Raw genomic sequence first — 23,306 nt, 5'->3', positions numbered from 1 at the left:
ATTATAATGATAAATACTAAAAATATGTTGTAATATAGAAAATGTTCATCATTGGACACTAATTAAAATAATTAATATATAATAATATAATAAATACTAGTACAATAATATGTCTATTTCTGTCCAGTCCTGAGGGGACCATGGAGAAACAAGCTAGCTTGCTTGCTTTCTCCTGTACTTCCTTCCTTCCTTCTTTCTCTCTGTCTCTCTCTTTCTTTCTTTCTCACTCTTTCTCTTCCTTTTCCTCTTCCTTTTCTCCTCCTTCTCTGCCTCCTCTTTCTCCCCCTCCCCCTCACTTCCTCTTTCTCCTTTCTGGTGCTAATTACAATACTCTGAAAGACTTCCAGTTTTACTTTTACAGTTACTTGGCCATAATAAGCTCACATAATTTATATGTGAATCTCAGGATTCAATTTGCATACCTGCAAATTGTTTACTAATGTGATGAATATTTTATGCATATTACATTTAACAATCAGTGAGGTATATCAGTTAAGTATTCACTTTAATTTCATAGTGTTCTTTTGGTATTTTGGAATGAGTAATTTTTCCTGTTGGGTTTTGCATATTTGCCTCTAGAAGTTTGTAATCCTCCACACTGCCATGCTGTGCTATGGATTCCCACAGCTCCTCCCACTAGAAGATTCCTGCTGTGAGTTCGGAAGTCCTCTCTGCCTTAGACGGCCTCAGACCTTCCCAGGGGAGGAGCTTCTTACCATTTCTATCTCAGTTGAAATGACAAGAAGGTTTTCTTGGTCACTCACTGGAAAACAGCCATCCAGTCATGATATTTTATTTCCACTGTAGTGTTTACAATTAGCTGATATTATTCTTCTACTAGCATCTAGAATGTGTTAAATAGATTTTTTTTCTGAATGTACTGATTTACTGATATCAGTCTATCAACCCATGGATCCATGGATTGTCCACCCCCACTGGAGTGTAATGTCAGCATAAGATCGCTGGTCCTCCAGGGGTCTAATACAGTGCCTGGCACATAATAGATGTGCAAAATTTTCTTGGAATGAATAAAATGATAACTATGATTTCTATACATATTTCCTAGTGTGTATATCTTCCAAGCATTGTTGTGGTTTGAGAGAAAGAGGTAGGGTGGTGTAGGAGGCAGAATAATGTCCTCCTCTCTGAGAAATGCTTATATCCTAATCCCTAAAACCTGTGAGTCATTAGCTTATAATGGTGAAGGAAAATTTCAGATGGAATTAGGGTGCCTCAGCAGCTGATCTCAAAATGGGAATTCCTGGTTTATCTAATGGGCATAAGGCCATCATAAGGGTGCCTTTAGGTGGGAGAGCGGGCAGGCAAGGAGGTTAGGACAGTGCGGTTCAAGAACTCTGCCAATCACTGCTGGCTTTGACGATGAAGAAACGGTGGAGCGCCAGAGTGTACGTTCTTTCGAAACACTGGATGACCAGGAAACGGATCCAACATTTCTTCTGTGAGCAGCTGGACCCATCTCAGACTTCTTGACCTCCAGAGCTGTAACACACTTGCCTTTGGCCACTAAGTTTGTGGTAATTTGTTACAGCAGCCAAGAAAACAATGTAGATGACTAAGCCAGTTGTACTGGGAAGATGCAGGGGCCCAGATTGATAAACCCACATATTCCGAGTCCAAGGGATGTAGTATTTGCTCAAGCTCGATTTCAGTTAGTCAGAGCTGAATCTGTTACTACTCTTAGCATCTGTTCCAGTTATTTATTGCTTCATAGCCAACCAGCCCCAAACTCAGTGGCTTGAAACAATGCTGTCAACTTTCATGGCTCTGTGGTGTTGATCTAAATAACATGTGGAGCGAGATTTTCTAAAGATGAAGTTTGCATGGAAGACCAGGGCACTGCAGTGCGAGTCTGTGTCATAGTGACCTGTATGCCTATTCAAGGACGTTGAGGCCAGGGACAGACTTTGAGGGCGAAATGAAGAGGATTGTATAAGACATTTTGAAACAATACTCTCTGGCTATTTAGTAATAAGGTGGCATTGGTCTAAGATTCAACACACTTGTTGGGCAGACATCCCTGCAAAAAAATGGTTTGTGCAGCATTGCAGTGGTTGTTGTGCAAGCTTGTGTTTCTGGTAGCCTGTTGTGAGCTGTTCTCATCAGGCAGGTATGTATGAGACCTCCTTCACACTCTCTGACAAAGGTGACTCTGTTTTCATTCGGACAACTTTCGCAGTGGATTGATGCGGCTCAGCTGAGAAATTCTTATGTGGGTCTGCTGTGTGATTACAGTCAGACATTAGCCAGGATGTTGGTCATTTAAAGGATTAACTAAATTAGGTATCCAAGATGCCTCATTCACATGCCTGGAGGTTGATACCAGCTGTTGATTGGGAGCTCAACAGGGAATGTTTTGCTTTGTTTTGTTTTGTTTTTTTGAGACAAGGTCTCACTGTGTAATTCAGGCTGGCCTTTAACTTGCAGTGATCCTCCTGCCTCAGCCTCCCAAGTCCTGGGATTACAGGCATGCGCCACCACTTCCAGCTTCCGAGGGGGCTTTTGTCCAGAGCACCAACACATGGCCTCTTGTGTGCCTTAGTCTTTTGGCAGCCTGGTAGCTGGGACACAGGAGGAAGCATTGCAAGAGCCAGCCTCACAAGAGGCAGAGAACAGAAATGGTCAGGCGAAGGAGGGAACACTGTTGCTCCCAGTCTATTCTATTGGGTGAAGCAGTTGCAGGGTCTGCCCAGATTGAAAGGAGTAAGAAACCCCACCTGTTGATGGGGGAGTGGCGGTCATACTGCAACAGAGCTTGTGGGATGAAGGTAACACTGCAGCCATTTTGGGAAAGCAGTTCCCTACAGTACCCTCATCTGCAGGACCTGAGAATACCTCGTGACCATCTTGTAATCAATCAACAACTAATTCATTGACTGGTGTTATGGCAGGGTACCGTGCTGGATTGGCTGGAGGTTAGAGAAGAATCAGGATCAGGCTGTGCCCTTGAGCAGGGAGCCATCCAGCTCCGACACCAGTGTTCCCAGGTGGAGGGTTCTTGGGGCTTCTTTCCAGGACCTTGGTGTCCTGAACAAAGAATTGGACAGGACACGCAGAAGAGCAGCGAGGTTGCACATGGACTTAGATGGAAAAGTGGTATGCTCTACTGGGTGACAGCCCGCCGGTGAGCACTCACAGTGGCCCCAGGACAAGGCAAACGGGTCTTGTGTATCTGAAATTCCTGGATTGGCTTCCTCCTCACACAAATAAGGCATTGGGACAGTTGTGCTGTCAAAAACTGGCTTGGCCTGGCCCCAGATTTAAACTGCCTGTGGAAAGACTGGCTCGGCTTCCTGCCAGATGTAAATGAAGGATGGAAATTAGCTCTGTTCGCAGACATCACGCAGCAAAGAGTAACTTGGGGTTTAGTGCTGGTCTATGGGGTCCTTTCAGATATGTCTCCTGCTGGTCAGCACACGGAATTCTGGGCAGAGATTAGCATGGGGGAGTTTACTGAGAGGTAGCTAAGGTCCCTAACTGTGTTTTTGAGAGGGCAACTGTGAAAATAGCATGTTCTGATTGGTCCTGTGAACAATGCCAGATGCAGACGAGACACTGAAACTGCGGCTTTCTAATTGGTTCCTTGTGCAGCACTCAGCAACTGCGCAGTCCTCTGGGTCCTGTGTTCTGCGCATGTACTCCGGGGTCTTTGACTTTTGACACCTTCCACCCAGGTGTTCACCTGGGTTGCCGCAGCCCTAACCTCCTACCTCACTGAATGAAGAGCTGAGCACTGGGGAGCCGCAGGAGGCAGCAGAAGCAGAGCACAGCAGAGGTGCAGAAGGAATGGAGTAAAAGAGCAGCCAGTGACAGCTGGCCCAGGCAGAAGCCACACCAGGCCGCCTCGGGGCCGGCAAGGAGGAGCTTGGAGTGACAGAGGCAGGGAGCAGAGAGTTGCCTGCTGGGCCTCGCTGAAGGCCTGTACCAAGCTGCCCACCGGCACAGGAAAGGTTTCACTGGGGTGTGAAAGGAGAAGACTTCCTTCCAGTCTACTTCCTACTTCCAGGATCCAGAGGCAGCAATCTAACTCATTTGCCGGGAGCGTAATGTCTTAGCGCAAGCTGCTGTGATACCAGGAAACTGAGTGGCTTCACCAGCAAACATTTGATGTTCATAGTTCTGGAGGTGGGAACAGGGACCCAGGTGCGAGCCGGGTTGGGTCCCAGTGAAGGCGCGCTTCCTGGCTGGGAGAAGCTAATTTGCTGTGTCCTTGGCTTTTGGCCTTTTCTTAGAAGGGCAGGTGTCCCTTTCAGGACCTTGTCATCTCCCGAGGCCCGCCTCCAGTGCCGCCACTGTGGCTGTCCTGCTTCCCTGTCCTAATGATCATCACGTGAGAAACAGCGACGGCACCTGGGTGGTAACAGGGACCCCTGCCCTTTCCTTCTGCCTCTTGCAGCAGAACACCAGTGCGTTGCAGATGGCAGCCCAGCGTGGCCACGCGTCCCTGGTCAGCTTCCTTCTCAGTGAGAATGTTGACCTGCACCGGCGGACGGGGGTGAGTCCGCTCTGCTGACCGGAGGCTGGCTGGGCGGGGAGGTGTTTCCCAAGGGAGGAGTTCTTTCTCACTCTTTCTAGAGGCTGTTTTAATCTTGAGAAATAAAACCCATGGGGTGAATTTTTCACAGTCATTGAAGTTCCTGGGCAGAATGAAATCCCTGTGTTTTCAGTGTTTGTGTGTCCTGCACTCAAACCTTCTCACATGTCAGGAGGGGCCCTGAGCCCTGCATCAGTCTCATCGGTCTGGGAAAATGCAGAAGCTGCTATAAACGTGAAGAAAGATGGTGGTCCACCTGCCCCTCACTGAACAGTCATGTTTTTCTTTGAGGCCAGCCCTTCACACTGATGTAGGTTTCCTGAAGTTTGAATTGGCTTTGGTCAAATTAACAAAGGCCCTCTGTGCTAGAATTAGACAAGAAACATTCCTCCGCTTTCCAGGGTATTTTCATTTCTCCTGTGAGAATATTATTTCCTCTGATCCTGCTGAGCCAGTGCTATTTATTATGTTAACTTGGGAGAAGAGATGTGATTTGAAGCCTGTCTGGTGGCTTTTGGAGCCTAGAGGCAGCGGAGTTGGCTCTGTTCCTACCTGGTCAGTCCAAGGGTGCTTCCTGTTTCCCAGGAGCAGCTGGGCCCCAGCAAGGTGGGTGGGCCTGGTAGGGAGGACGCTGCCCACTTCTCTGACAGGAGGGATGCTTCTCTTTCCTGCCTGATGCCTCAAGGGAGAAGGTGACCTCTGAACAGAGGAGGCCTGCACAGCCTTCCCCTCAGGCGCCATCTCCTCCTCAGCCGCCTCTGGGCTGCTCAGCCTGCTACCCTGTCTGCCCGCTTCCCCTCTTCCTGTGTGGCTGGTGACACTCTGGCCTGCGCCCTGCATTTCTCTTCCACCCATCCATCTCCTCGTCCTCAGAAGGAGGCTGGGCAGATGCTGGAGTGAGGAGGGCTCAGGCCCTGGCTTCCCTTCCTCGCTCTGGGGGAAGTTGCAGCTCCTTTCCGTGCCTGGTGTGGACAGTGAGGATGCGAGGCCTGGGATTACTGAGCCTGTGGCTCCTGGAAGCTGGAGTTAACCTCCTGTGTAAAGCAGCATCCGCTGCGGGGGAGGTGAACGGAGCCCGTGACCAGCAGGCGCTGACTGTGCCTGGGCGCTCTTCCACCCTGGGTCCTTGCCTCCTCCGGCCTTAGCCACCTCTTCTCTGCCTCCTTCCCCAGGGGCGGCTGCCTTCTCTGCTCCTGGAGACCAAGTGCCTCCTGGAGACCGAGTGCTGGGGCAGCTGGGGGGCTGAGGCCAAGGGCGCGATGGAGGAGTGGGTTTGGGCCAGGCGGGGACGAGGATCAGAGGCCTGGGAGGCTGTGTGGCCAGCAAGACCTGACTGATCCACAGAGGAGGACAAGGAGGGAGCTGGCTGCACTCTGTAGAGGTGGGAAAGCTCAGCACAAGCATCTGCCCCAGAGTAAATGGGGACCCCAGTCCCACAAAGATGGGAGGGCCCAGAGGTCATCAGGAAATCCACGCAGCAGCTGCGGAGGCGGGTTGCACTGAAGAAGCCGGAATCTTTAGGTCTGACATTTTTCTTTCTTTCTGCAGTCTGGCGAGTCCCCTCTTCACACCGCAGTCAGCAACAAACATGTCGCTGTTGTGAGCAGCCTGTTAGGTGCGCAGCACGGCACTGACGTCTTGGACCAGGTGAGCCAGGCCAGTCCGAGCCCGAGGGCCCGCGTTCTTGTTTCAGTGCAGGGGGTGTTTCCAGGGGCTCTGGTCTAGCTCAAGGTGCCTTTCACCCTTGGCATCCCCCTTTTCTGAAGTAACCCTTGCCCGCCCCCAGCCTGTCTTTGGAGGTACAGAGAGGGGTCAGAAGAAGTCGTTCATACTGAGGAGCCTTTTTGAGAAACATGTGACAGGCACCTTTGACACAGCAGCTCAGAGTAAGTGGCCAGAGGCTGCTTAAGTCAAAAGCCATTCCTGATGTGAGACATCCCTGCTGGGGGCCTCTCCCTGTAGGGAGGAGGCTGCGCTTCTGCATCGGGGCAGTGACTGTGTCCTCCTTTGCCTGGAGCAGGACGGTCCTCAGGAATTCAGTCCACTGGGGCAAAACTGGATGCTCCGTGGGAGCCCTGGTCAGGGCTGGAAATGGGAAGTGGAGGCGGGACAAATGGCACTGTCCTCTGCGGCCCGGCCGGGCTAGGCTCCTCCTCCAGGTTGTGGCAGTGGGCTCCTGACACCTGCCTCGTGTCCCCATTTCCTCCTCTGTAGACCCAGAAGCAGCCTCCAGCTTCAACCTCTGGGTTGATTTCTGCCCAGCGCTGGTGGGGACTGGATCTCCACTACCGGCCCTTCCCTCCCCAAGGGACTCTCTCCGGCTTTGTGTCTTTCCTACCCATAAGCTGGGGACGGAGAGTCTTCTAATGAATACATACACTTACACGTTCAACTCTGCTCATGCCCTAAATCTTTCCTGGTGGGCAAAATCTTTGCTAAATACACTGATCCTTATGCTTACCTGTGATTTTCGTCTCTACAGAACTGCTTAGATCTACTCTAGGGAAGGAACATTCATTACCCTGGCCAACCAGTTATCATCTCAAGCTTTCTGGTTAGACCAGGAATACAAGAAGAAAATTCGTATTTTATACATAAAATATTTGTATAAAATAAGAACATAAACATACTTAAAAAAACCCCTTAAGTATGTATATAGAGAAAGATAATTCTTGTTAATGTCTTGGTTGCCTGTCTTCTAAACTTAGAATTGTCAATATGAGATATGCCAGGTATAGTGGTATATACCTGTAATCCCAGCACAGGAGGCTGAGGCAGGAGGATTGCTACAAGTTTGAGGCTAGCCTGGGCTATATAATGAGACCCTTGGTATCTGGCATATTACATCTGTTCTGTGTTCTGTGTTGGTATATCATCCGCAGGTTTGTAGTACTGTATTTTGGATGATGAGCCCCAGAGAGCAAGCTGCCACCTGCAGCAGAAGCCATTGTAAATGCTTTTTGACAACCACAGCAGCTCCTCCAGCATTTGGCCCTGTGCCCTGGTGGGAAGAGTATGGGGTGATACTGAGGTTGCTCTGCCTCTGGCTGCAGATCTGGCCTCCCTCGCTGCCAAGGCTCCTTTCTGCCCTGAGGTCTGTGAAATGTCTTCACACCAGCCTCCCTCCTAGGGGGAGGTTCCGGTGAGTGATTCTTGTGATTGTGCATATTTCTTTTGAAACACTCAGCCTCTTGATAGCACAAGGATCATTCCAGAAAGAAAGGAGGAGTCCTGGGCTCCTTTGTGCGCTATAACACGGGCATCAAGACGATGACAAAAATAACTGCTCACCCCTTCATCTGGACATTGTTGCTGTTAACGCTGTTGATCTTTTTCTTTTCTTCATATGTATTTTTAAATTAAATTAAGGTCAGCTAGATGTCATGTTGTCTTGTAAGGTTTTTTTAATATTATATCAAATAATTTTTCACTCGTAAAAATAATTTTTTTTTGTCTTTTTGAGACAAGGTCTCACTATGCAGTTCAGGCTGGCCTTGAGCTCACTTTGTAGCCCAGGCTGGTCTTGAACTTGCAACAATCCTCCTGCCTCAGCCTCCTGAGTGCTGGGATTACAGGTGTGTGCCACCATGTCCAGCAAAAATAATTTTTGAAATCATATTTTCTTGTGGTAAAATAAGCATAACATGAAAGTTACCATTTTAATTGTACAGTCCTATGGCATTAAGTATATTCACATTGCATTCACGTTGTGAGAAATCATCACCACTGTCCACCTCTAGAACTCTGTGTGTGTGTGTGTGTATGGTAATAGGGATTGAACCCAGGGTCTCACACATGCTAGGCAAATGCCCTACCACTGGGCAACACCCCCAACCCTTCCCTACTTCTTAAAACATTTTATTTTGAGACTAAGTCTTACAGAGTTGCTCAGGCTGGCCTCCAATTTGTGATCCTCTGGCCTGTTTTGGTTATTACCCAACATTCAAAATTAGGGAAGGAAAGGTTTATTTAGCTCACAGTTTGTGGAGGTTTTAGTTCATACTTGGCTGGCTCCAAGGCAAAGTGGCACATGGCAGAAGGGCAGTACTTCAAGGTGGCAGAAGATAGCAAAAGCAACAAGAGCAGAAGATGGGGGAGAGCAAGCCTCTTTTACTCCCTTACACTGTAAGCACAGTACCATCCCTCAGGGCAGGCATAGCACTCATACCACCTCCTGTGCCCTCCTCTTGCACAGGATCAGGATGTTTACAAAGTAAGGAACCTGGCCCCTGCTGAGTCACTTAGTTAAACTTCCAAACTTCTCAAGTTGACACTATGCATCAACCATTACACTGCCTCAGCCTCCTGAGAAGCTAGGATTACAGGTTGTCTTATTTACTTAGGTATTCTCTTTGCTGAGACAGAATAACTGACACTTAGAGTTAGAGGAGGAAAGGTTGATTTTGGCTCACAGTTTATAGAGGTTTCAGTCCATACTTGGCTGGCTCCAAGGCAGGGTGGCATGACAGAGGGGCATCTCAGGGGAGAAATAGCTCATGGTGGGCAGAAGGCAGCAAAGTCAATAAGGGAGAAGTAAAGCCTCTTTCTGTCCCTAATATTGTAACCAGGCTACCGGGATTAGGGCAGTGCCAAACCAGTGGACTGATTTAATAATCACTCACTCTTAGTCCCAGCACCCTTAATCCCAGCACTGCACCATGAATCAATCACATACTCCAGATCCAGCCACCTCTGAAAAAGCCCTTCCTCTGACTGCTTGAGGCTTTGAGGGGACATCTACACACAGCTATGACACTGGTGCACTGTGGATATCATATCCACAGTGACATGGTGGCACACACCTGTAATCCCAGCACTCAGGAGGCTGAGGCAGGAGGATTGTTGCAAGTTCAAGACCAGCCTGGGCTACAAAGTGAGCTCAAGGCCAGCCTGAACTGCTTAGTGAGACCCTGTCTCAAAAAGACAAAAAAAATTATTTTTGCAAGTGAAAAATAATTTGATATAACATATCAAATATCACATATCACATATCACATTGTGTCCTGTCAGAACTTGTGTCATCCTCTCAAACTGAGACCCAGTTACCTTCTCCCCAGCTTCTGGTGGCCACCACTCTGTTTCCTGTCTGTATTGCTCTAGGTACCTCATACTGAATCCCCCCTGCCACACTTTAGATTGGACATGTCTTCCTGTTTGCCCAGGCTGTCCTTGAACTTCTGGGCCTACTGATCCTTCTTGCCTCATCCTCCTGAGAAGCTGGATTACAGCCACTGTAACCAGCTCTGAAACAATTTTTAATGGTTGCCTACGATTCTCATTTATAGATGTGGCATAACTGACCTCATGTCCCTGTGCACAACATGTAGCTTCCTCTCAGTGTTTCGCTATTATGAATAATACTGCAACGATTGTCCCCTCTACCCAAGTAGAAATACATGATCTATGCTTTCCCCCTTAGGCCGATAGAGTACACCTCAACATCTTAGCCTTTTCACCGTGCAAGGACTATTTTTCCTTCCGTCATGTGCTTCCATTACATTTAAAAATTTTTCATGGCAGAGGCAGCAAACCCCCCTGCACGTGGCTGCTGACCTGGGAAACGTGGAGCTGGTGGAAACGCTGCTGAAGGCGGGCTGTGATCTGAAGGCTGTTGATAAGGTAATCACTTCTCCGTGCTGCTGAGATGGAGCCGCGCCCCCTTGCGGCCTTGAGCGTGAGCCGCAGCAAAGCGGTGCCGCTGGCACCGGCGCCAACCAGAGACCTTGCTTAATTGTAAATAGAGAAACATCCCAAGTTCGGTGTGTTGAGATGTATCAGCGAGCATTTGTACTCTAATAAAATGTGTTTTTAAGATTCAAATTATCCATTAAATATTTTTAAAGATAACATTACATGGTCTAAATATACAAATTATGTATATATATATATATATATATATATATATATATATATATATATTTTTTTTTTTTCGGTACCGGGAATCGAACTCATGACCTTGCTCTTGCCAGGCAGGCGCTGTGCCGCTGAGCTAAATCCCCCACCCCCTGGATATATATTTTTTATAGTTAACATTTTTCATCCATCCTGTCCCTGCTTACCTGGTTCCCACACTGCCCTGGCCAGATGGATCCATTATTATTATAAATTTCTTCCATTTCTTCCAGGATTTCTTTATGTATATACAAGCAAACATAAATACATTGAATCTTTCCATCGTTTCATCTTTTTAAAACAATGGTGAATAATACTGTTTGTGTTTAGCATTTTTTTCCTGTCTTTTTGAGACAGGGTCTCACTATGCAGTTCAGGGTGGGCTTGAATTCACTTTGTAACCCAGGCTGGTCTTAAACTTGCAACGATCCTCCTGCTTCAGCCTCCCAAGTGCTGGGATTACAGGCGTGCACCACCACCCCCGGCCAAAGTGGAAGTCTTTACAGATTAGTAAATGGAGAGCTTTTTTATTTTTAAACATTTTATGTGTTTAAAAATGTGTGGACATATTATAATTTATTCATATCACAATTGATTGTGTGTGGACATATTATAATTTATTCATATCACAATTGATGAGTGTTTAAGTTGTTCCTAAGCATTTCCTAGAGCTGCAATGAATAAATGTTCATGTGTCTACACTTGTTTTATCGTTTAATTAATATTAATTTTTTGTAACATACACATAGTGTGAAGTTGGGAGTCTTACCTTGTCTTTCTTCCTTGCTTTGTTTGGTGCTGGGGATGGAGCCCAGGGCTTCATGCCCGCTCGGCAAGCGCTCTACAGCCCCGGCCCCGGGCTTGCACTTCTCCTTCCTTGTCTTCACCCACACAGTTCTTCAGCTCAGGGCCTCCCTAACTTTCCCCCTGTAGTTTAAAGGCGTTTATGCTGGTATGGTCGACAGCAGTAACATGTTCTCTTACCTGCGGTGTGAGTTGGATGTCTTTTCAGTGCTGGGAATTGAACTCATTGCCTTTCCACTGAGCCCTTTGGATTTTGTATTTTGAGACAGGGTCTCGTTGGGTCACTGAGTTGCCCACACTGGACTCCAGCTTGGGACCCTGGCATCTCAGCCCCAAGCATGCTTAGAATGTGGGCGTGGGCCACCGTGCCCGCTGCCTGGTCCTCTTCTGTGTTTAGACGCTGGCTCTTGCTAAGTCCTGAAGTTGCCCAGGCAGGGCTTAACCCATACATATTTAATTAATAGGTGAACACTGCATTTGATACCTACTTCCACCACTGTTACCAAAGATAAGTGTTTCTATGACCACATTATTGCCTGGATGAAAGAAAAAAAAAGAGCAAAGGTTCACTGTAGATTTTACTTTCCTGGAAGCCTGCCTCAGGCCCCGAGTTTCTTTTGTTTATTTATTTATTTATTTATTTTTATTTTAAAGAAAAATTAACAATAAAAACAATGGTATAAAATTTCAAAACAAGATTGTAGGAGAGTAACAATGGTTAGTACATTGCGTACTGTTATCTTCAAAGTAGTTGCTTGTGTTCTAAGATATAGGCCTGAAAAACTGATCAGACAATATAGGCGTAAACTTTTCCTTTCAATGAGCTAATAGCAATCAGTATCTTAAGTATCTTATGTGTATATATATATATATGTGTATATATATGTATTGATTTACTTATTTTTCCTTTTGTTCTTTGAAACTGAGTCTCACTATGTAGTTCAGGCTGGTCTTGAACTTGCAGTGATTCTCCTGCCTCAGCCTCCTGGGTGCTGGGATTACAGGCGGGCACCACTGCTCTTGGCTGGACCTGAGTTTCACCAAGTGCACAGGGGTCTATGACCCATCTCCTCTCCCCTCTAGGGTAGAAATGGTGGCCTTTCCCTCCAGTGCATTCTCCCTGGGACGATTTCCTCATTCTGAAACTGGCTTTCAGAATGCTGCCTTCTCAAAATAGACTAATTATGGTGATTCAAATGGCTTTACAGGCCAGAATTTAGGCAGCATGCAATTAGAGGCTTGCTAAATGCCCGCAAAATGCAGTGCTGCCTAATTTCATTACTGTCTCTTTTGATTAGAGGCTGATTACTTTCAACCCTAATTCCCAGCCCACCTGGGTGTCGGCACTGCACGAACGCAGGATCTGCCGTGTTGGGGGAATTGTGCTCGTTGCCAGCAGCCAGCTCTGCACCACAGTTATTGGCGGTTTCTGGATCTGTAAGGGCAGCAGTCCAGGTCCTGAGATCAGAACCGCTGGAGTTGTTTCTGACCATCCATTTAAGTTACGGTCAGGTGCCTGAGCACATGCTTCAGGGCTGTGGAAAAGCACACAAGCGCCCCCACCCTTTGCTCGGGGAAACGTGCGTAGAGAAGCTGTGCACTGCAGGGAGCGCAGCGCTGCTGTTTGTAAAGCCGTGTGCCCTGGTGTGTGAGCTACCGCCACCCGAGAAAGGTGCATGTTTGGTAGTCTGTATAAGACACCATGTGGACGCTAGGCAGTACAGACTCCATGTTATGTCCAGAACAGCTCATTTTGTTTGTTCTGTTTGTGCTATAATAGGAAAAATATTCTAGGTGGGAGTCCTGTTAACTGAATTCTATGCTATGAGGTAAGTTGGGTTGTCATTGTTGATAATATTTTTAATAAGACACAGCCCTTTTCCGACAGATTACTCCACCCGTCTCAAAACATGGCTTCTACTTCCTGGCCTTAAGTGGCTGTTTGGGCTCCTGCCATTGTCTCAGCATTCCACTCAGAAAGCAGAGCCGTGAAAGGAGAATGCCGTCTCTCCCCTCTGCAAAGACACTTTCTGGAAGCTGCACGCTTCCTTCCACTTGCACACCGTGGCTGGAGTATCACAGGAGGGGCCAGCAAAGGGCTCTGTGAGCACTGTCACATTACCTTCCCCCTGTACCTGGGCCCAGAGATGCTCGGGACCGGCCTAGGTTCACCCAACCAGCAGTGGTGGGATTGAGACCAGAACCCAGGCCCCGTCCTCACTGTCAGGGACACCACCTCATCCTTTGTCTTCTCCACTTTTAGCAGGGGAGGACCGCCCTGGCAGTGGCCGCCCGGGGCAGCCACAGCCTCGTTGTGGACATGCTCATCAAAGCAGAGCGGTACCAGGCCTGGAGCGAGGTGAGGCAGCCGCTGGGGGCAGCAGGACCCCTGGGCGGGGGCTCTCTGTCTCCTGCCCCAGGGCCTCTCCAGCCCGTGAAAGGTGTGAGGCTGTGCCCTCTCCTCACACAGCCCGGCCACCTCTGTGCCACACGCTCAAGTGACAGCTAGAAAGGTTCCCTGTCAAGGCCCTGAGGACTCCAACACGCCCTGTGCCGGCTTCCAGGCATGTGACCGGCACGGAACATTATTCATCTGCGAATATAGCCAAGCTGTGTTGGAGTCATTTTTTGCTTTCACTGTCGTTTCCTCCGGTATCTGCCATTCTTGTACCGCCCTGTCCCCCGAGATCCCATCTGTGCCCCCAGACAAGATGTCAGCACGGGCCACCAGCCTGAGGGTGCCAGCCCCAGGACTCAGTCCCCTCATGCGGGGTCTGCACACCTGACTTGATGCCCACCTGCCCATCCTGGGGAATTTCCTTTAAACCCTGGAAACAAAAGGCTTTTGCGTCTACCTCTTCTCTGTCTAACTGGCTTGGTGCTGTGGGCCAACAGCCACGGGTTACTTAGCAACAAGGGTGCTCTGTGAGCGGTGTCACCAGGCCGTTTGATCGCTGTGTGACCGTCACAGTGCTTGCACCACCACCGAGCGACAGCCCTGCCCCTGCCTCACTGCAAGGTGCAGCCGTACGTGCCCGGCACTGACCAGCACTGCTCTGGGAGAGCCTCACTGTCGTCCTCACACCTTTTTTTGCCTGTAAAACATTCTCCTAATATTTACACCTCTACTTCATCTCTGTCCTTTCCCTCCCCTCCCTCTTATTCTGTTGTCCCCCCACGCCTCTTCCCTCTTCTCTGTCTTTATGCACATTTTCTAAAGCCGTTGTACATGAAGGCGACTCCATGAAGGCCCGCCCTTTTCCCTCGCTGTGGAGTGTGTCGCCTCTTCATCCTCTCTGAAACTGGGAATGTTCACTGGCTCTGTTCTTATGGCGTGGTAGCTTTCTCAAGTTCTTTCGGCTAGATGAGAACGCGGGACTTTTCCAACACACAAATCATCCCCCTTTCCTAACAGATCTTCAAAATACAAGGATTAGGTAAGCTTTGGAAACTCTGTATCGTGTAGAAATGTAGCTGAAGGAGGGCCCAGAAATGGTAAGGGTTGTTAACCCTGGAGGGAGCTGGGGCTCTGAGGTCTGAGGCAGGACAGAGATTTGTTTCTTATATATATATATATATATATGTGTACCTTTTCTATGTATATATTTACCAAATGCATTTGTCATTGTTTTCAATCATTTTTATTCATCAAACAAGCTTGTATTTGGGCCTAATATAAAATGACCCCAATAAAAAGATCAAAGGTGTAACTTAAATTTCCTTTTTTATATCAGTTACCTGTTTACGTATAGATACCTATTCAGCCTCCCAATCCTTCCTCATTAAAATTTGGCTTTTACCCTTTTAATCATCAGTTCCTGCTCATGGGACTCCATGAGCACAGCTGGACCTACCAGTCCTTCTGGGCTTTCTCAGAAAAACTGCCTCAGGCCTCCACCCGGTGGGTGCAGTCTGGGCGTTCCTGTGGAGGGTCCAGGCTTCCCCAAGATGTAAGATGCTATGGCGCGGGGGTGCACTGCTCCCCCCTCGTGACCTGTGCTGTGGGGTTTTGTGGATTCACTGCTGTTTCAGGAGACGGAGGGGCGGGCGCAGAGAAGGCACCCACAGCCCCCATGTTTCTTGGGTCTCCCCATCGTCGACCTCGTCCCTTAGGATTTCTTCAGTGCTGGGCGCTGTGGAAGCAAAGCTGAGGCTGACCTGGAGAAGACGTGTACTTTATAGTCCCTAAAACAATTACAGACAGCTCATGTCTGCCAGGCCTAGCCTAGCGTGGACCAAGGGAACCTCCCAGAAGCCAGAAAACAAGATACCAAGCCAGGCCAGGTGCTGTCAGGCTTGAAACCAGGGTCACCCACGCCAGTCCTCCCCTCTCCCTCGCACACCTCTCTTCCTTCCCAGGGGGCTCCTGGCTTCTCTCCTCACGCCACAGAGGGATGGATTGAGGAAGCAGTGCTGGGTCTCATTAAGGATCTACCTGGCCTGGGCCCCACTGAAGCTTTGGTAGGAGAAAACCAAATACTCAAAAGAAGAAAGGGAAAAGGGCTGAAAGTTAGGCCGTTACAGTTGTCAGGATGACCCCTTTCTTGGGGTGGGCGTGTTCCGCTCTGCAGCACAGGCACCCAGAACCCCTCATTCCCTGTGTCTGGCAGAAGGTGCCCAGCTTTATTTCAGGCGCTTGTCTGCAAGCAGTGATGCAGGGACAGCTGACATCGGAAAGAGCTTGGGCACCACGTTACCGCTGTATCTGAAAAGCACACACACTCTGGTCTCAGGTGGCAGGCAAGCCTGTCTGCAGTAGCTCAGTACGGCCCTTTCCAATGTAGGCACATCCAGAGGCCGCATCAGCAGGCTTCCCTCTGACCTTCAAGCAAGACCACAGCGTGGAGACCCGGCACATCCGTGCACTGCTCTGGGACCTGGCGTACCATCAGCTGAGGGCCACTGAGTGGCAGAGGCTGGCGCGCTCGTGGGACTTCACAGAGGACCAGATCAGAGCCATTGAGGAGCAGTGGACAGGTGCGTGTGGCCTGGTAGTGGCCCTCCTGGGCCTCCCTGGCACTCACAGGAAGTGGGAGAGCCCAGAGGCCCAGCACGGGAACATTAGAGCAGCTCCACAAAGGGACTGGGAACTGTGCAGAAAGCAGTGCTCGCTGGAGTCTGCAGGGAGCTGAGGTTTGCAAAGGATGAGTACTCTATTGAGCTGCGCTGAAAAGGTGGCCTTTTGCCTACAAAGAACTAAAGCTCCCAACTGCGTGGGTACCAGGGAAGCAAGGACTTAACAGTTGGGCATGCCGCTGGGAAGCCAGCCCAATTTCTCCTGTCCCTTGCGATTGTCCTGGGGAAAATGGACTTGCTCTGCAGTCAAAAGGCTCATTATTTAGGGTCTCCAGTCCAGGAGGGATCCCTTTAGGTCAAGGGGGAAGAGGTTCTTGCAGGACGTGGCCTGGGAAGGGTTGGCTGTCCCGTGCATGAGAGACAAAGAGGATGCCGAGGATTCTGTGGTTAGATGATTCCAAGTCATCTTAGCTGGACCCCGGCTGGCAGAATTAGTGAGGGCAAGTCATCTGGGTTCCTTAACTTTTTTTTTTTTTTGTGATGCTGTGGTTCGAACCCTGGACCATATTCATGGTAAGCAAGTGCTCTACCACTGAGCTACATCTTGAGCCCTATTTTATTTTGTTATTTTGTTAGCAGAGGGTCTTGCTGAATTCCTCGGGCTGGCCTTGAACTTGCCATCTTTCTGCCTCAGCTTCCCAAGTAGCTGGATTATAGGTATGCACGACTACTCAGCTTGGCTAGCTCTGCTTTTTTATGATTTGACAAAAACCTGAGAAGTCTAGAGAGTTTTTGTTAATCCCTTCATTAACTTTAGAAACAAAGAAGCAGACTCTTTTGTTGGCAAAGCTTTCTTTTCAGAGCAGTCCCTTCCCAGGGACACTGTGGCCTCAGGAAAGCTGATTTGCATTTTATCCCTGGATTAGATGGCAGAACCACAGATCCATGCACAAAAATTCAGAAAACATCTTCATTTCGCATGAGTGCATTAGGTATGTCAGTTATAACACATGGTGGATTGAACTATGAAGATTCACATTAGACACAAGTGTCTGTTCGGATTCAAGGGTGTATATTATTTGTGTGTTGTGTCTGTACTCTGGTCACTTAGCAAAAAGTCTTGAGTTTATCTGTTTGCATAGGTGTTTATCTCTCATTCAAAAGCACCTGCTTCAGTATTTACAAATAATTATAATTTATATTATCATGTATTAATGTCAATATTATTTATACTTAACTATATATTAATTATATTACTATATAATTCAATATTGTGACTGACATACAAAATGTGTCCATCTGGCTGATGATCTTAGCTGGGGCTTATTTTTTGGTTTCTTTTTTCGTTTGTTTTTTTTTCCGGCACTGGGAATTGAACTCACAACCTTGCGCTTGCCAGGCAGGTGCCGTGCTGCTGAGCTAAATCCGCAGCCTGCTGGGGCTTATTTTTGGGGTCAGGCTTATATTACAAACATCCTGAAATGTCATGCTGGAGCTTACTTTCCAGTTAGGTCTTAGTTTTGGGGAAATATAGTAGTTTGTTGAGATTGAGAAAAGAACAGAGTATTTGCCCTTGCTGGAGTGCTGCTTCCTGCATGCAGGGTCCTCTCCCTGGACACCTGTCCCTCCACCCTGAGCAGCTCACTTCCTCCCGGTCCTCAGAGCTCAGGTCATCCTGAGGCATCTGTCTGTTTCTGCAAAGGGGCCTGTCCTGGGTTTGTCACTGTGGACACTGGGGGGAGTGGCAGTGGTATCTCTGTCTCCCTGTCCCGATACCTCCCTCAGCGTCTTCCAGGGCCAGGTGTCTGGGTGTGTTTGCTGAATGAATCACCCTGACCTGACCCAGAGGTTGCAGACTCACATCTTAGTGGCTGCTTTGAAACCGGTGGCAGAATGGCACCTGCCTGCTGTTCGAGGGTATGATTTACAAATTCCTGTGGCAGCAGCCCAAGGGAGCCTGTCAGACACAGATCTCACTCTAGACCAACTGAATCAGAAGCTACACATTAGCGAGGGGACGGGGAGGTTTGCTGGTCCCTGGACTCCTGGCTGTCATAACAGGAAGGAAGGTGCTTTGTTTATGTGGTATTGGGGATTGAACCCAGGGACCACACACATACCCAACCCTTTAACCATGTTTTGAGAAAGAGTCTTACTAAGTCACTCAGCAACCCTGCCTGGGCTTAAAGTTGCCACCCTCCTCCCTCAGCCTTCTGAAGTGCTGAGATTACAGGCATGTGCCCAGCTGAAATAGGTGCTTTGGGTCTGAGGCGTGGCCTGGCGGTGCCTCTTGCACTTTGCAGGAGAGATCCACATCTCGTTCAGGTTGGCCTTGCTGCCGAGGAGCACCGCGGCGGTCCGATCCCTTCTGTGTACCTGGGCTGTGGCTGGCACAAGCACCATGGATGCAAACGTGGGTCATCATAAAGCCTAGCCATGAGGGAACGGGGAGGTTTGCTGGTCCCTGGACTCCTGGCTGTCAGAACAGGAAGGACGAGTTGGAATTGAGATTCACCTGCATCTCCTGTGCTTGGCAGGAAAGGACAGCTTCCATGAGCATGGCCACAGGGCACTGCTCATCTGGCTGCATGGGGCCCTGATGACACAGCCTGACCCCGACAGACACCTGTACGTGGAGCTGGTGCATGCAGGCTTCCCGCGACTGGCTGGTGAGTTACAGCTTCCAACCCACGGGAGTGCCTCCCTTGTGGCTGGCCCTAAACTCACAGTGATCCTCCTGCCTCAGCCTCCTGAGGGCTGGGCTTACAGGTGTGTGCCACCACGCCTGGCTTCCCTTCTTGTTTTATCCAGGTGGTGCTCAGTGTCTGACCCCTGCTGGGCCTTCGGAAAAGCATGGGAGTTTCTGCCTCTGTCTTTTGGGGTGATAGGTAGGGTGGGGCAGAAAGGCTGACCACCTCCTGTGGTACAGGACTGTGTGGGACATTAAGAATGTCATGCTCAGCATGCCTGTGTTACCCTGTTGTGAGGCGCTGCAGTTTGGTAGATTTGAAAAGGTTACCACCAGGTTAAGCACCAAAGGCCAGACAGGCTGAGGTCATTGGTAAAAATCACTTTGCCAAAAGCACTGCTCACATCGTCAGGGAAGATTCTTTGAAGATCTCCTAGGTGAGGTGGTTTTAGAGTCCCACACAGCGCAGCGCCAAGTCCAGAGGCAGCTGCCGGTGTGTGGCCAAAGCAGCTTCACCTGGAGTTGCGAACGGTGAGTCAGACCGCAGACCTAGCGGCGTTTCTGACAGTGGGGCTCAGCCCTGACCTCTGCATGCGCCCAGCTTCCGTCCTTCCTGTGCGGTGTCCACCGAGGACAGCGGAGGGGCTCCCCTCAGCTTCCAGCCGGCATCCTGCCCATCGCTTCCACAAGGAAATAAAAACATATACTTGAAAGGGCTGTGTGGGCTTAGATGAGCAACTGTGACTGGCGCATGGCAAGTGCTTAAAAATGTCAGCTATTAATCAATAATGTAATCTTATCTTTTCCAGAAAAGATTCGTCAAGTCAAAAGCAAACCTGACTCAAGCTCCAGGAAATGTGCCATTTCATAAATGTGCAATTTCATTAAGAAATTATATTTATTTTTCCTCGATTTTTCTTTTTTGGGGGGACTATGTAGCCCCGGCTGGGCTTGAATTTGTGGCAATCCTCCTGCCTCAGTCTCCTACGTGCTGGGGTTACAGGCCTGTGCCATCATACCTCGCTTGTCAGGTTTTTCTTTTCTTTTCTGGTACTGATTGAGCCTAGGAGCTGTGCACTGAGCTTCATCTCCAGCCTCTTTTTATTTTTTTTTTATGGCAAGGTCTCACTAAGTGGCTGTGTTTCCCAGGCTGAGCTCGAACTTATGATCCATCTGCCTCAGCCTCCCGGAGTGCTAGGATTATGGGCATGCAACTCTGTCTATTTATGTTTTTACTCAGCACTTGGTTCTTTTAAATGCAGGTCCTTACTGCCATGCATTTCTTCCAGAAGTGCTGATTTTCCTCGCAGCTGCTCAGATGGCAGGGACAGGAGCCTGTAGTGGAGAAGGAAGGAGCAGCGTCACCATGCTTCCAACTGCTGCAGTTCTGTTCTTTTGGTTTTAGCCTAAGACAAGCTATGTGCTGACTTTCCTGTTTCTGTCTCCTGCTACAGCACACAGCAGCGTAATCCGGGAGGGCTTGGTGCACCATGTTTCAAACAACCGCCTGTGGGAGAACAAGGGTCTTACGGTGTATGGTTTGAAGTAGGTTTTGCAGCTTACTCAGCATGTGCCGTGGGCATGTTAATATTCACATTCTCAGGTCTATTGAACAGGGCAATGTCTGTTCCTTAGGGTGGGGGACCCCACGGGAGCCCTGACTTCGTGCCCCCACCATGGAAATCATGAACTGGGATTTCTCCTCAGCAAGAGAAACTGGGTTTCACGTTTGGCCACTGGCAGCTTTACATCCCGTGAGTGTGTAATGTGTACTCAGAAGAGATAAGAAGTATATACACACCAATTCTTTTTCATCTGTTGGTGACATAACTACAGGCCATTTGTACAATTTCCTTTGTGTCCTTTGGTGTATTCCAATTTTTCTGCAATGAACATGCAATTTTTGTAGTCTGAGAAAGTTATGGAATAAACATGAACCCCACTATCATTTGTACTGGTGTATGTGGACGTCCTCATACTTTATAGTTCTCCTTTCTCGAATTCTGACCCTAAAATGACAAGGCTTGCAATAAAATCATGAGCACTTTCAGTCCAGGGCTATCATCAGGAATTTATAGTTTACACCATTGTCATACTGATCGCCTCCACATATATAAAGCAGGTAATATACTCACAACACCCCAAAGAATTTTAAAAGGTATTGAGTGAAGTCTCATCTCCATCTATCCTTCAGTATGGCCAGTTTTTGCTGACCATACTAACTCCACTGCCAAATTTGAGTAAGTAATCTCTTTATGTAGAAATAAAGACACAGTCTTTAAAATTTTTATTTATTATTTTAAAATTTTATTTATTTATTTTTGGTCTTTTAAAACTGTGTAGTGTAAGCAGGCTTTGAACTCATGGTGATCCTCCTGCCTCAGCCTCCCGGGAGCTGGGATTATAAATGTGCACTACCACGCATGGCTATAAAGACAAGCTCTTGCTGGTTAGTGTTTTAACTGTTGAATTTATGTTAACTTAGACCAACCCTATTTGATGCTTTAGACAATATATAACATTTTTAGAGCTTAAAGCTAGAAAGATGCTTATAATATTAATTACAATATTCATATTTGCTTTAGTTTGTCCACATGGCCTTGGTTTGGACACTGAAAACTGTCCTAGTAGCAGTTGAGAGTCTTCTGTGCAACACCTTCTTTCAGGAGTGTAAATCTGGATCTGGAGCAGCGGGGCAAGGGAGTGGGCAGGGAAGGACATGGATGAGAGCGGGACAGAGTGGCCGTCGCTGGCTCCTCAGCTTCGCTGTGTGCTCAGGACATGCTCACTCACTACACACACAAGGGGCCAGCGGCCTTGCGTTCACACAGCGAGGCCTGGGGACTGGTCTGCGAGCACAGGGCGTCACTTAGGTCATGGTCACAGGGAGGCAAGACCAGCGTGGGTGACTGTTTGCCACGCTGTGGCTGGGCCAGAACCCAGAACAGTGTGGCGAAGCACCTCACACTCCTTTAGAAATGGCTGCTGCTTCTAAGGCTCAGGCCTAGGTCGACCTATTAGAAAATGGGATTTTGTTTGCCTTGATCACATGTATTTGCTGATGTCCTGCTACTGACGTGAGCAGCAAAAAAGAATTATTATCTTCAATTCAGCTACAGCATAGAATCCCATCGTGTTTAAGTGGAAAGAGACTTCAAGTTATTAAGTGCATCCCCTTTTGTTACAGGTTCCTAGCCAGATTCTTCAGAGTTTTTTTTTCTTCCTTGGGGGGGCCCTTGTGTATTTTAGGCAGGTGCTGGACCACTAACCTGTACCCCCATGCCCAGAATCTACTCTTATGTACTCTACAAGCACAACGTGAAATAGGTAGGTAGGGTCGGCAGATTTTACTCTTATTTCAGTGACGAGGATTCCATGGTTGGTTTAAGTGTCTGGCCAAGGACAGTTAGCCAGCAATAAAACCACTGGCAAGCAAGGCCTCTTCCTTCAAATCAGCTCTGCCCAGATAGTTTCTTCCTCCCCTGGAGCAGTCACTGCACAGCTTCTGCTCAGGACTAGGTCTTCGTGTTGCCTGGGTTGCACCACAGGACAAGTCTGGATGTGATGTGCGTACAGGTGTCAGGACTGTTCCATGCTAGTCTCAAGTGAGGCCAGAAAGAACATCCAAAATAGGGTCATTCTAACAGGAAACTCCTTTTTGATGTTTGTAGTGGATTGACAACTGGTGGCCAACTTATAACCCCCAGCTGAACTGAGTTAGCGTGGTGCTGGGTGTGGGAGGCCCACCTGGGGATTGTTGCCAGCAGCATAAAAGGCAGAACTGGAGAAGCAATTAGGCTGTTGGGAGCTGAAAGAGGCTGTTGGGAGCTGGCAGAGGCTGTTGGGAGCAGAGGAAAGGCTGCTGGAAGCACAGAGCTGTAAGGAGCTGTTGGTTGTTTTGGAGGAGCTCGTCATGCTGGCTTTCCTGATGAACTTGGCTGTTTTCATCCTCCAAGGAGCTCAGGACCTTGTCACCGAGAATGGCTTTGGTTCACTTTGGGGGAGCTCTCGTCTTCCCTCTGAGCATTGCTTCCTGGCTCTGGAGGGGAAGATGGTGCACTGCTCAGTCTCCTGAAGAAGCTTGTCACGTTGGCTTTCCTAATGGGAACTCGGCTTTCCTGATCATCGGAGGAGCTTGGGACCTCACTGTTGCTGAGGATGGCTGTGGTACCTTTTGGGGGAGCTCTGGTTCTTTTGAGCTTCGCTTCCTGGCTCCAGTGCAGATCCCTCAGCCTGCTAGCACAGACCCTTCATCCCTCTGGCACAGACTTCCTAGATTCCACCAGACCTATGGGCCCTTCCAGTGCAGATCCGTGAAACAGGTCTGTGTGAGAGGTTGTCGTAGGCTCTGGG

General features: G+C 48.6%; 1 protein-coding gene across 5 annotated transcripts in view; it reads left to right on the top strand.

Annotated features, from left to right (window-relative positions):
• Ankdd1b (ankyrin repeat and death domain containing 1B) overlaps positions 1-20,972 on the top strand; it is a 59,756-nt gene extending 38,784 nt beyond the window's left edge. For 3 of the 5 annotated variants that reach the window (XM_005386046.2, XM_013514787.1, XM_013514785.1), the window contains 7 exons: positions 4,415-4,513; positions 6,101-6,199; positions 10,073-10,171; positions 13,512-13,607; positions 16,033-16,225; positions 18,802-18,933; positions 19,763-19,912. In XM_005386046.2, the coding sequence (XP_005386103.2) occupies positions 4,415-4,513; positions 6,101-6,199; positions 10,073-10,171; positions 13,512-13,607; positions 16,033-16,225; positions 18,802-18,933; positions 19,763-19,824 (780 nt within the window). In that variant the 3' untranslated portion in view covers positions 19,825-19,912. Of the gene's footprint in view, positions 1-4,414; positions 4,514-6,100; positions 6,200-10,072; positions 10,172-13,511; positions 13,608-16,032; positions 16,226-18,801; positions 18,934-19,762; positions 19,913-20,242 lie in introns of those variants that run through there. The other 2 variants (XM_013514786.1, XM_013514788.1) reach the window with 2 other exon arrangements.
• The last annotated feature ends 2,334 nt before the right edge of the window (positions 20,973-23,306 follow it).

Source organism: Chinchilla lanigera, unplaced genomic scaffold, assembly GCF_000276665.1.
Source record: "Chinchilla lanigera isolate Chin_1 unplaced genomic scaffold, ChiLan1.0 scaffold00024, whole genome shotgun sequence".
NCBI lineage: Eukaryota > Metazoa > Chordata > Mammalia > Rodentia > Chinchillidae > Chinchilla > Chinchilla lanigera.
Note: the sequence above shows the minus strand (reverse complement) of the source record. Positions and strands in the feature narration are given on the sequence as shown.